This window comes from Pteropus vampyrus, unplaced genomic scaffold (assembly GCF_000151845.1).
Source record: "Pteropus vampyrus isolate Shadow unplaced genomic scaffold, Pvam_2.0 Scaffold22, whole genome shotgun sequence".
Classification (NCBI taxonomy): domain Eukaryota; kingdom Metazoa; phylum Chordata; class Mammalia; order Chiroptera; family Pteropodidae; genus Pteropus; species Pteropus vampyrus.
Genome location: NW_011888803.1, coordinates 1506119 through 1520101, shown reverse-complemented (window position 1 = coordinate 1520101; position 13983 = coordinate 1506119). Strand labels below are relative to the sequence as shown.

The 13983-nt window shown below is 32.0% G+C and overlaps 1 protein-coding gene across 1 annotated transcript in view; it reads left to right on the top strand.

Annotated features, from left to right (window-relative positions):
* Positions 1-13983, top strand: part of PIGK (phosphatidylinositol glycan anchor biosynthesis class K) — a 97075-nt gene that overhangs the window by 26457 nt on the left and 56635 nt on the right. Inside the window, exons 4-8 of the mRNA XM_023528026.1 lie at positions 2617-2752; positions 4434-4545; positions 7346-7442; positions 9620-9737; positions 10421-10531. Coding sequence (XP_023383794.1) covers positions 2617-2752; positions 4434-4545; positions 7346-7442; positions 9620-9737; positions 10421-10531 — 574 coding nt within the window. The remainder of the gene's footprint in view (positions 1-2616; positions 2753-4433; positions 4546-7345; positions 7443-9619; positions 9738-10420; positions 10532-13983) is intronic.

Sequence of the window (13983 nt, the reverse complement as noted above, 5' to 3'; positions counted from 1 at the left end):
TGCTTACTTTTCTTTCGGTTTTGTGTTGAGAGAAGGCCATATGACCATATGTTTTGTTGTGTGATGTAGGTTTTGCAGGGGCTTGAATGAAGTGTGAAAGTTGAGTCATCACACATGGTAGTATAGGATTGCCAAACTGTAAGAATATTATATTCTTGAATTGATTGGATATATTTGAGGGATTTTATCTTTTAATAAGATACTAAGCAACTTCCTATCGTTATTTATAGGGATGTAGTAGTATGTCTTCAGTGTAGATTGTTTTGGTCTTAATTTCAGCAGTGATTTGATACCCATTCAGTGAATACTTAAATAACTGCTGTGATGCTAACCTGATATTCAGGTGAAAAAGATACTTTAAGGAGTCAGCAAGTTAGATCTCATGGTAACTGGTGTTCAAAGAATGTTTACTGGCAAAGCTTTAGTTAAATATAAAATCTGATTATCTTGAGTAGTAAACAGATCCTGGAAGTTATGAATCGCATTTTTTACAATATACTTTTTTGAACAGACTTTACATATCATCGAATTACATTGTTGTGTGAATGTCAAAATATAAAAAAAAGAAAATAAGGTATAGAGTGAGTCCTGATACTATCTTTCTCCAGTTAAATATAACCATAGTCATTTAATTTTAGCAAAATAACATTATCCTTCAAATGTAATTAATGTTTTTGGAGTATTATTAGTTCAGTAGTTTTATTAGCATTTAATTTATAATTTTGCATTTATAGTTTTATAAGAACTGTAAGCCTAAGGAGTTTACTTTCATTTGTATATTTAAGTATCATTATACAAATAATTTAACACTTGGATCAATTGAGAATTTATTTTTCTCCAGAAAACAGTTCTGAACATTTTTTAAGTTTTAGAAACAGTGAATATGTGGTTAGACTTCTAAACCTTTGAAGTTGAGCCTGTTTCCTGTCCTGTTTTTCATTTATTATACACAAATATGAATTTGTTATGATATTTGATTATGTTAGCAGAAGGTGATTGTACTTATATTGAGGCTCAAAATTATCGGTAAGAAAACCTTAAACTAATATTGTGTGTCAGTTCAGTCTTGTTTAATAGTGGCTTGTAACAAAAAAAGATATGATTAATAATAATTTAACGTAATCATCTTTATTAAAAAGAGGAGATATATTTTCCATTTTAAGAGGAATAACTTTCACCATTCTGTGAGTATGAATCACTGACAGCTGAAGATCTGATCTTTGAATGTGGCAGGGTTGGAACCCTTTCAAAATAGAAATCTAGCCAATTTTCAAGAAAATCACAATGTTTCAGTTTTGAACTTTAATGTATTTGGAACATATGCAGCAGAACATTTTCTTCTTGCAATCTCCTGCCGAACTAATTACATATGCCACATTAATTTTTCCCTTATGTTTGGGAAGCTCAAGTATATGGTAGAATAAAGAATTGCCTGATTCATGTTCAACAGTTTTAATGGTAAGATCAAGATGAGAAGTATTTAAGTGAAATTTTGTAATTTTCTCTCAAAGAAAATATGTTTCTCTCAAATGAAAATGTTTCATTCACTCAATGAATATTTATTGAATACCTTGCTATCATTAAGCCCGAGTGTTACAGTGGTGAACTGGATAGATAAAGCCCCTGCCCTCAGAGCTTATATCCTAATGGAGGTGGTGGTGGGAGATGATGGGGATTTCAGATTTATAAATGATTCACAGAAAATAAAACTCATAATGAGAGTAGAGTACTTTAGCTGAGATAGCTGAGATTGGAATGGTACAAAGATTTGGGAGGAGAGATGTCTAAATTTGATCAGTAGCACTGAAGTGGGAAAGGCTTGGCATATTCTTAGAACAGAAGGGAGGCCAGAATGGAAGGAACATAGTGAACATGGATGGTAGGGGCTGAAGTAAGAGGTTGATGGAGACCATATTAATTGAGCTTTTTAGACCATGTAAGGAGTTTGGATTTTCTTCTAATTATAATAGAGAGTCCTTTTCAGTGTGAAAGTCTAATGATTTGACTTACTTAAGAAAGATCACCCTGGTGGCCAAAAGGAAAGTGAACTATAAAAAGGTGAGAATAGAAGCAAGAAGCTAGGTAGGGAACCATTCTACCATCTAGTCAAGAGATGATGAGAGCTGGTGCTAGGGAGATGGAATGGAGCCAGTGAAGAGTGATCCAATTGGGGATGTGTTCCTGTAGTACACTGATTGCATGTTTTTATATTTAAGCATATGTAATTCTGAAAGTTAAATTCTTTAAATGTGTACCTTGTAAATCCTGAGAATGTAAAAATATTACTAATTAAAAAAATGTTTGGGGAGGACAGTGTAGCTCCTTCAGCTTCCTTTCACTATATGGCATAAAGTATACTTTATTAGGAAAAAATTTAAGTTAATAACTTCAAATTCTGCGGATAGATTCATGCCAGATTGCTCTTATTCCTCCACTTTAAAACTTGTACTACGTACAGATATGAAAAACTAAAGTTCTTTTAAATAGGTACTCTATTTTGAGTTACTTTTAAAGAAGAATGAACATAATTGCTCCATGATATAAATAAAATGTATTTGTTTTTAACTTTTTGATTTTCTGTCAATAATATATTTTCTGGAATTTTTTTATTTCTAGTCACATTGTTCTGATGCTTGCAGATGATATGGCATGCAACCCTAGGAATCCCAAACCAGCTACAGTGTTTAGTCACAAGAATATGGAACTAAACGTATATGGAGATGATGTGGAAGTAGATTATAGAAGTTATGAGGTAAATTGTTTAATAGCAACATTTTTGAAATGTAGTTATTGTTGCTTTTAAGCTTTAAAATAGTGGTAGAATAAAATAGTCTTACTTTTTTCCTTTAAATATTGTACATAATTGTTACTGAAGCCTTGATATAATTCTGTCTGTGGAGTTCATATTAAAGAAACAATATTTAAGTAAAATTATCGCAACACAACCATTTTTTATGTATCTATCTAGGTTAAAACAATTTTATCTTGGTATTTATGAGTATTTAGTGAGGTTACATATATCAAATTTCTTTTGCAGTAAATGTATTGTTTTTCATATTTGATCTAAAATTTCAAAATTTATATTTTTAGTAAATATATTAATTGTGGAAAAAATTAAAATGACTAATAAAAAACTCAACCATATTTCCACTGCTTAGAGGTAACCACTTTGAATATGCTTCTATTGTTTTTAGGCGTATATGATTAAAAATAAAAATGTAAATTTGAAAAATAGCATTATATTATATTTTCTCCCTTTGAAACTTCATTTTAAATTTAATAAATTTTGACTATGTTTAAAATTTGAAGTCTTCCTTGATAATCCTCCTCCTTTTACCAAGCCTATCAAAAGTAAGATGTAGTTTCCTGTATTCTCAGACTTGTTTAGAAGTAATTTAAAAAGCATATCTGTCTTCTCCCAGGCTGTAAGCTCTTTGAGGATATGGCTTATATCTTATGTATCTCATATCTAGCAGGTACCTATAGCCTTTTGAAGGCATTAAGAAATGTTTGTTCAGTGATTAAATGTATATAGTTATTGGACATTTGCTTGCTTATTCAGTCATTATAAATTCCAGACCAAAAATTTCCCTTCCTTGTTAGCCAGCAAGAAGTCCTATTAAAACAGCATTTTGCTGTCTAATGGGAAAAATGTAAACCAACAGCTTATATACAGACACACATACCCATTTACATACTCATAATCTAGAGAAAAGTCCAAGAAAGCTAGAGAGATTTTCTGCTTTTTAAATTTAGATCTGTGTAATTTAATTTTAAATTAACATTACATTCTCAATGACTTTGAATTTGCTTTCAAAGAATCTCAGAGGTCCAGAAATTCCAGTATGGGAAATCTGGTTTAAAGTGTTAGGAATATTTTACATGTTAAAGATACCCCTAGTGAAATTTAAGTAACAAGATGCATTAAAAATCAAAGATAATTTGGAGATTATTTATGGTCCTATAATTATGGCTTTATTTTTATGATTTATTGTGGACCTACATTTCATGGTTAAGCTAGAATTGACTAAATAATTGCACAGATTAACTGTAGTAGTGATGTAGTGGAATTTATTTACAAATTTCTATATTTTTTATCTTCCTAAAGAGTTGCATATGAAAACAAATTTATAATTTTTAAGTTTTGGGCACTATTTTGCATAACATTTACAGTTTTAAATTTAGAATTAACTTTTTTTTTCTCCAAGGTAGTTTTTGTTAATTCTTAGTGTTTTTTTTTTTTTTTTAGGGAACCAAAGTTACTTTGAGATATATATTTAAATAACTATATTTTAATTGAGTTAAATTTCTCTTTGTGTTTTATTTTCAGTAATACACAGAGAAAGAAGACAGAATGTTTTTGGAAGTTAAAAAAAAAATTATCAGGTTTTCCCAAGTTCTTTTTTATCTGATTCTCTTTTTATTTTTCCTAGGTAACGGTGGAGAATTTTTTACGGGTATTAACTGGGAGGATCCCACCTAGTACTCCTCGGTCAAAACGTCTTCTTTCTGATGATAGGAGCAATATTCTTATTTATATGACAGGTAATTTCAGAATTTAGATATTTAATAATAGAATGTATTGCTACTCTTTTCAAAAAGAAATCTGCATGAAATTTAAACACCTTATATGATTTTTGGTTAATTGATTTGTTATCTAGTTCTCTTTTCTCATAATACATAATTTCTTAAAATGATATTTGAAGACAGTATAACATTTTGCTTTATTCTTTAGTTTATCTCCATTCTTTTTGCTATTACCCTGTTAAAGTTTATTTCCTTTTACTTAGTATCCTGCTAGACCCTCTTTCCTTCAATTTTATCAGTCTTCAGTTAATTATCCTGCTAAGGTAGTTAATAGAAATTGCAAATCTGTGACTCATTTTCTTAAAACTTTACAGTGGTTTCCCATTGATTGGGTCTCAAATATTAGCGTGCATAAGGATTACCAGAATGCAGATATTTAAGCCATTTCCTAAAACTCTGATTTAATACTGGTCTGGCGTCGGGCTCTTAAAATGACACTTTAAATATACTCCTCAGATATGCACTGCAGTAGTCTTTTGTCTGTACTTTAAGGACTATTGGAGATAAAGTCCTCCATAATATTTAGTATATTATATGTAATATATAATATATATATACTTTAGTTATATTATTGCTTATTTAATTTTAGTTTATACTTTTTCTAATTCCCTTCCATGCATTTGACTGTTTCTGTCCTCCATAAGTTGATAACCTATTGCCTTTGCTTACTGATGTCTTCTCAGTTCACTTTGCCTACCTGATTATTCCTTATCTTTTTAGTCTTAGCTCAGTAGTCACTTTCTTCAATGATTTTCCAAAGTCTAGGGTGACCTGTGTTTCCAGCTGCTTGAGACAGTCCTGGTTTATACCTGTTGTCTCAGTGTAATTATTAATAGTGCCTCCTTCCTCCCTCAGAAGTTTCCTGGTATGTGTAATACATTTTATAATTGCCCTAAAACATTTCTCATCTCTTTGGCTGGTGTAGGCTCTTGTCTTTGCACTCTCATGTTAATCTATAGTTTCTATCTTAGCATTTAACTTATTACCTTTTCATCTGGTTATTTATTAACTTTGAACTCCAAGATGTCATTGATAATGTTTTTCATCTTTTTATCACCAGTGCCCTGTCTTATAGTAATATTCAGTAAATATGAATGTTTTTCAAGTGATATTTAAACATTTTTTCAGTGGACATTTCATTCAACTGATGATAAAACAGGCGTAGAACGATTCTTGGATGTCACACAGCAGGACAATTACTGACTCCTACTTAGTGATTTACTTTTATTTATCTAACATATTGTATTTATTCATAGCTTTTATTTTAAAATTCAATCAATTTACAAGCTTTATAAACTAACTCAGCAGAATTAATGTGGTTAGACAGTTATAAGAAATTTTCAAGCTTTCAGGGCAAATAAGATGAAGTAGATAGAGTCTTATAACTTAGCTTTATTTTAAGCTAGGGGTTTTACAACATTTTTTTTTTTTCACAGTTGATTGGTATGCAAGAAATTCCAGTAGCCTAAGATAGGATTTTGTAAACTATAACCCAAGGACTGCCTGTTTTGGAAGTAAAGTTTGATTAGAACGCAGTTGCATCCACTTGTTTTACATATTGTCTGTGGTCGCTTTTACACTACAACAGCGGAGTCCAGTAGTTGCAACAGAGACAGTATGACTCACAAGCCTAAAATATTTACTACCTGGCCCTTTACAGAAAAAGTTTGCCACCCCAGGGAAGAGAAAGGAGGGCTGATAATTGTGATACTATAATAAAAATGATAATAGCTAATATTGAGGCTTACTATATATAAGGCAATATTCTAAGTCATTGTGTATAATTCATGTCATCCTCACAGCAACCCAGAGATTTAGGTGCTAATACTCAGAGCTGTCATGTGTGGTTGTGTGGGTTGTGTACTGCACATAAGTATGTGGGTAGGGAGGTGAGTGGGAGCTAAAATTTAGTATATGTTTACACTTAACTAGGCTGTGTGCTTTGCCATAGAGTTGTCTAATGGGAGGGAGAAACGTTTTTAATCCCACAGAGACATTGCCACTAACCACGTTTGAGCTCACAAGACTTGTATTCAGAGAGGGCATTGAAATAGATTTTTCTACTTTGCTAACTAGTGGGAAGTATCTTTTGAAAGTCTGCACAAAGGATCTATATAGGTATGCTAATGATGGTCTTGCTGACACATTACTTTGCAGTTGAGGAAACTGAGACATAGATTAATTTGTTTAAGATAACACAGTTATTAAGTGGAAAAGCTAGCATTTGAATCCAGACAGACTGGCTCTATCATGCATTCTGAATGTCACAATATTCGAGTCAGCTCTTCTGGGACAATTTTGATGGTAGTAAAAACATCAATTTTTAAGTGAGAACTGCACTTCCTAGTAGTATAGCATTCCAAGTATAATAGTAGCACATCATGGCACTAGCTAGTGTCTTTAACTTCTTTCTCACCTACAGTGTTTGCGGGCACTTGAGAAATTTTTATCTATGGAAACTCACTTCTGGCTTTCATGGAGCCAGTGAATAAATATTAATGTGCTTTTCTAGAATTAAACGATAGAAAAAATTTTAAAGATATTTTATCTACTTCTTTTTTACACAATCTATCATTATTCTCTTTCTAATTGGTATAATGGAAAATTAAATTTATTTGTTTTCATAACATTTTTTACTTTAGAGTATAACATAAATGATATTAAAAATTGCCATGAGTTAAGTAAATATTTACATCTGGATATATGCCATTTACATTAAAAAATGTGTCTATTTGATCTTTTTGACTCTTCTTGCAAGGACATGGTGGAAATGGTTTCTTGAAATTTCAAGATTCTGAAGAAATTACCAACATAGAACTTGCAGATGCTTTTGAACAAATGTGGCAGAAAAGACGGTAATTAGCAAATGACTGCTTTTCATAAGATAAATTAGTACCTAATTTTTCCATGGTTAGTAGATTTGTAGATCTCATTTTTATGAGATTTTAACTTATTTGATTGATTTCTTCTACCCTTTTAGATTTCTTCATTGTTCTACTGAGTGGAGTTGTTTTTAAAAGGAAAACTTAAGGTTTTTAAAGAGCATGTAAAAAGTAACTTTTTAGGATCATGTTTTTTGTTATTTAGCATCCTTTTTGGAGGAAATAAGAATCTCATTAACCAACTTTCCCATTCTTTGAGGAGATTGTGAATACACGTTTATTTTCCAACTTGTACCTATACTTATTTTTTGCATACTTTCTGGCCCCCGATATGGTAGCAATACATTATTTCTTCTTTGGGAAAAAAGTGTCAAAATTATGATTAGTATAAAATTTGTAACAGCTTATATTGAGGATGATAAATTGTTAGTAATCCAATGGTAAGCACCCCTTTCATTGAAAATTGTCATATGAACCTAAACTGAATTTAAAATAGCAATAGCTTTTCACTTGGTTACCTGCAATAAACACCTATGTGTTACCTTCTAAACATATGGTACAGAGGAGAATATGAGGCTTCTTCTGCCTTCAAAGAGTTTAAAGTATAGAGGAAAAGAGAAATATGTACATAACGATGCTACAAATTAAATATTATAAATATTGAACTATAAGCATAATCAGAATCTATGGAATTGTTGAAGAATATTTTTCAAGGTACTGGTTTCATCTTATTCATAGCTTACATTAATTGAATACATGGTACTGGGCACTGCGTTTTCCATGTATTGTCTCATTTAATTTTAATAATTCCATGAGGTAGATACTTTCATTATTGCCAATTTTACAAATGAGTAAATTGAGGTAAATAGATTAATTAACTTGCCAGACTTTACACAGCTAGAAAGCACCGGTACTAGGCTTCATGCCCAAGTAGTTCAATCCCAGAGCTTTTACTCTCATTGTTTTACTGTACTGCTGCTCATAACCTTAGATATTTCGGATCCTTATGGGCCTCCACAGATTTTGTCTCAGAACAGATGTGTCATATTAATTGTGTCTTCTATCACCTGCTCAGATATTATGGTTCAAGATTACATGCTTTTTTTTCTAGGTGCAATTTTAGCTATTTACCTAGATCCTCTGTCTGAGAGAAACCTTCAGGAAAACTTATCTGCTCCCTACTTTCACTTTCTCTAATCAAGCAGCTCGTTCTATAATATAGAGCTTATTATGTTAATTCTTTCACTTAACAAATGCTTTTGGTAACTTCCTCAAATTTATAGGATGAGGTTCGGACTTTAAATGGGATACTTTACATATTGACCTCACTCTACCTTTTTGAAACTAATTTCCCTCTATTTCCCTAAATTACTCTAAATCTTAGCTACATAGTACTATTCCCCTTTTCCCAAACATTTATATTTATTCAATTTAGGTGCCTTAGTACACGCTTTTTCTTTTGCTGGAATGTTCTGTTCCTTCCTTTGTTATATAAAATAACACTCACTCTTCATCGCCCATGTCAGATACCACCTTTTTCTGACCTGCCTTTTTTTACAGTTCCCTTCGTTCCTTTCTCAGTACTCTTTGACTTTGTTAGACTCTTAAGCTGTGTGAGGGCAGGGACTCATATTCTCAGCTTAGTGCCAGGCACATTGTAGGCTCTCAATAAATATTTGTAACACGTATTACATAGTTTATGTAATAGTTTATGTGTCTGTCTTCCCGTTAGATTTAAACTCTTTGAGTATGGTGACTAAATCACACACACACACACACACACACACACACACACACACACACACACACACACACAATTTTTCTGAATACAGCTCAGCATGAAAACCAAATATGTGTTTGTCGAATTCAGTATTCATTTGGATTCTAAAGGGAGGGGGAAAGAGTTGGGGCAGCCACTTTGTGGCTCAACTACCACTCCCTTTTGAGGTGGTTTTCTAGGACAGGATTATGCCTTTAATAGTTCTAATGTCAAATTTGTATTGAGAATTCTACTGAAAAGTCTCAAATTTTTAACCAAAGAAATGGCTAAGATATGACTTCAATATCTTATGATATGGAAGTATTATAAAAATGTTAGTGTATGATTAACAACATGATTCATGTCGAGGATATTACCATTTCTCTTTCAGCTACAATGAGCTACTGTTTATTATTGATACGTGTCAAGGAGCTTCCATGTATGAGCGATTTTATTCTCCTAACATAATGGCTTTAGCTAGTAGCCAAGTGGGAGAAGATTCACTTTCGGTAGGTGTGTTTTTCCCGTATGTAATCTGCATTGACTTTGGAATGTGTAGCTATTTTTCAAATTGTTTATATGCTCTCTGGGTGTATCTGTTATTTCGTACTTTAAAAATTTTTTTATGATGATGCTATTCATTATAGCATTGCTTGGCTTTTACAAAAAATTATTGAGGTTTACTTGACATACAACATTATATTGGTTTTAGATATATAACAGTGTTTTGATTTTTGTATACATTGTGAAATGATTGCCACAATAAGACTAGTTAACATTTGTCACCATATGTAGTTTTAGAATTTTTTTCTTGTGATGAAAACTCTTAAGATATGCTCTCTTAGCAACTTTCATATATGCAGTGCAGTATTATTAACTATTGTTGCCAGGCTGTACGTTACATCCCCATGACTTACTTATTTTTTAACAGTTTGTACCTTTTGACTCTCTTTACTCATTTGCCCCTACTGCTTTTGTCAACCACCAACATGTTCTCTATATTTACGACCTTGTTTTGTTTTGTTTTTTTGATTCCACATATAAGTCAGATCATTTAGTATTTGTCTTTCTCTGACTTATTTTACTTAGCATAATGCCCATAGATTCCATCCATGTTGTCGCAAATGTCAAGATTTTATTCTTTTTTATGGCTGAATACTATGCCATTGTATATGCTTTGCTTTTTTTATAGCACCAACCTGATCCTGCAGTTGGAGTTCACCTTATGGATAGGTACACATTTTATGTCTTGGAATTTTTGGAAGAAATTAATCCAGCTAGCCAAACTAATATGAATGACCTTGTAAGTATTTGCTCGATTTGATTATATCACATAAGTATGCTAATCTAAACATGATAAGCAAAGCCTATTATTCCTTGTACTATGAGGGTATTATGCCATATGTTGAGTGGTGGCCTTTTAAAACTGTTTTGAATCTTCCTTTACAGTGGTATCTCTTTCTTAACTCTAAGAGACCTAAAGCTTTAGCCCAGTTAATTTGTTATTCCTTGAGGTACTTTTCTATTGTCATTCATTTGCTCCATTTTTTTTTTTTTTTTACCAGAAATGTACTTTTTCTAGATTCACATATTGAAATTCTACCTATTGATCAGGAGTCAAATCAGAGCCTGCCTCCTCCAGGAAGTCTTCCCAAATTCTATCCTGTTGGGATTTACGTTAAGATAAATAAAGCTTTTCAGAGCTTTTGCTTTAATACCATTTATCATAATTTGTCTTTTTTTTTTTTTTTTTTAAAATTTACTAACTTAGTGTCTTTCTCACTTACTGGGAAGTTCTTGGAGGAGAGGGATCTTCTCTTCCATATTTTTGTGCATCCTACAGCTTCTTATAGAGTATTTTCACATGGCTTGTTGAATTTAGCTCAGCTTTTTTCCTGACTCTTCAGTGCTGATTGTATCTTTTAAAATAAATCTACTTTGAAGTTGCTGTTGAAAGTAGACATAATAAAAAGCTTGAAGCAACAATTCTAGATTGGATAATTACTGTGTATCAATGACTTTTACTCTTTTTTCCATTAATTTATGCCTTGTTCATTCAGTCACAAATATTTTTTGAGTTTTTGCTAAGTGCTAGGCACTGACTATACCCTAGAGAAAGAGTCAGACACTGTCATTCTGGAGCTTCAGAATGGAAGGGGAGCTGAGCAGACAGTTCTCTGGACTTTAGCACATTAGCCTACCAGCTTTGCACTGACCTCTTTTATTATGTAGAAACTTTTTAGATAAATATTTATGAAAGGGGTTCTATTGCAAAATTCTGACAACTACTGCTATAAGCTATCAAATTCGATAACAGAACTACTTACTAATTACATTTTAAGCTTATATATTTGATGCTTCTTAAATCTTAATAAGAATTTGAATATTAAAACAAAACTTGTGATAATGTGCTACTTTAACTATAAGAAAATTATAGTCACCTAAATTTCAGTTACTTTAATTTTAAAATTGATTCCCGTTTTTGGATTATACATTTTATATTTTATGTAATGCATGACATGCTTTTTAAAAAGTTTACCATAAATGCATTTCACACTTTAAATGTCTAACAGATTAAAAAATAATTCTTCCATTGAAATTATTTAGGAAAGACTGAGGAAACTAATGTTTTCTTATTGCTCACAACTTCTATTTAGTTTCTTTAAGTTTAGTTGGTATACAATATTATATTAGTTTCAGGTTACAATATAGTGACCCGACATTTTTATATTTCACAATGTGATCACCCTACTAATTCTATTAATCATTTGTCACCATGCAAACTTATCAAAGTATTAGTGATTATATTCTCCTTCATCTTTTTCACCCATCTCCCTGTCTTCCTCCCCTATGGTAACCATCCCTTTGGTCTGTGTTTCTATGAGTCTTTGTTTTGTTCGTTCATTTGTTTTGTTTTTTTAAGGTTCCACATATAAGTGAAACCATATGGTATTTATCTTTCTCTGACTTATTTCACTTAGCTTAATACCCTCTAGATCCATCCATGTTGTTGCAAATAGCAAGATTTCATTATTTTTTATTACTGTGTAATATTTAGTGTTTAATAAACATTCCTCACTAATATCTTATCTGACCTTCCCACTCCATTTTTTAAATTGAATTTTAATTGAATGATGATTATTTTAATCTTGTTCAGTAGTAACGATCCATTTCCTTGAATAGAGCAGTGATTTGATATATCTTTAGATATTGTGTAATAATACCAACTGTATGTTGGATTATGTGTATATAGTAAAATTTATTGAGTGTCAGCTGTATTCAGAATACTGTATTAGGTGCTTCATGAGCAAAAAAATTGGAAGACTTGATTTTTAGCCCCTTAAAAATTTACAGTGTCATTGGTAACAGTTGAGCATATTTATAGAGTATCACTTGTTATGTGAAGTGTCTGGATCTTCCAGGTAATGTTCTTCCTCTCTGAACATATAGCCCTTGCTGTATACATTTGCCATGCTTTTAATATTGCTCTGTAAGTGTTTATAAATAATTGTGATGTTCCCTTGAGGCCTTGAGCTTCTTAAATAAGAGGTATAAGCACCATGATTCATGCATCTTACTACTCACAGAAGTTAATTATGTATAGTAACTGGTTTTACTATATAAATTATTATATATAACAGTAACTGTACATACAGATAGATGTTCAGTGAATATTTATTGAATGAATGAAGGACATGAGAACAATGCACATTTATATGGTTCCTTTGAATACAGTGAAATTAGTGATTAAAATTTTTCTTGGGTAAGGTGAATTTTCAGATTTGAAAGAAGAGAAGTATAGCATATTCTAGGAAAATGGAATACCTGCGGAGGCACAGAAGTTGGAATACTAGATAATCCTTATTTTGATAATAAACACATAACCTGGCCAGAATGTGGGGATTCTGTAAGTGAAGGAGGTTATTGAAAATTAAGCCGAGTAATTGCAGGATCTGTGGGTCATGTTGCTGAGGCTAAGGAAATCAGATCAATATGATAACATTCTTGAAGGAAAGAATGACTTCATAGGAAGTGAAAGTATGATTATTTTAGCAGCAAAGAAGAAGATAATATTCAGTGTTTCTCAAGCTCATTTGCCTGTGCTTTTCTTGCTTTCATCTGTTGGTACCTAATAAAGCCCATCAAATTACCCATATAGGAATGCCTTCAATATATCTAGGACTTCAGTCTAATTCTTGGTTTCTTTTATTTTTTACTTTGTTTCTTTATCTTTTTTGTCCTTCCTGTTTGGCATTTCACTTTCTTGAGCTTCTCCCCCACCCCTTTTCCCTTTTTAGCTTTTTAATTTATATTCTGATTTCTTCTTTTTATTTTTTTAAGTTGTTTTCATGAACCCAGGAAGACAGTGTGATGTTAGGCAAATGACTTAATCTCTTTGAGCCTTTATTCGAAGTAGATATAATAATTTTTATAAACCTCAAAGTTATTGGTAAGCTTAAATGAGAATATCTACAAATTGCTTAGCACAGTGCTTGGAACACTGTGTTTCATAAATTATAGCTGCTCTGCCCTTCCCCACCCCTCTCTTGTCTTGTTGATTACCCATTCATATGGTCTTGTCTCCACAGCTGGACTACTGCTGTGGGCCTTGGGCCCTTACTAGCAGGCCTGTAATGGTTTTCTTCATATAGCCTGTGCTTCTGCCAAACTAGGTTATTTCCTTACACATCTCTGCAGCTGTTCCTTTTTTGGGGTTGTGCTTACTTCCCATCTGTAATCTTCCTTTCCTTCAGA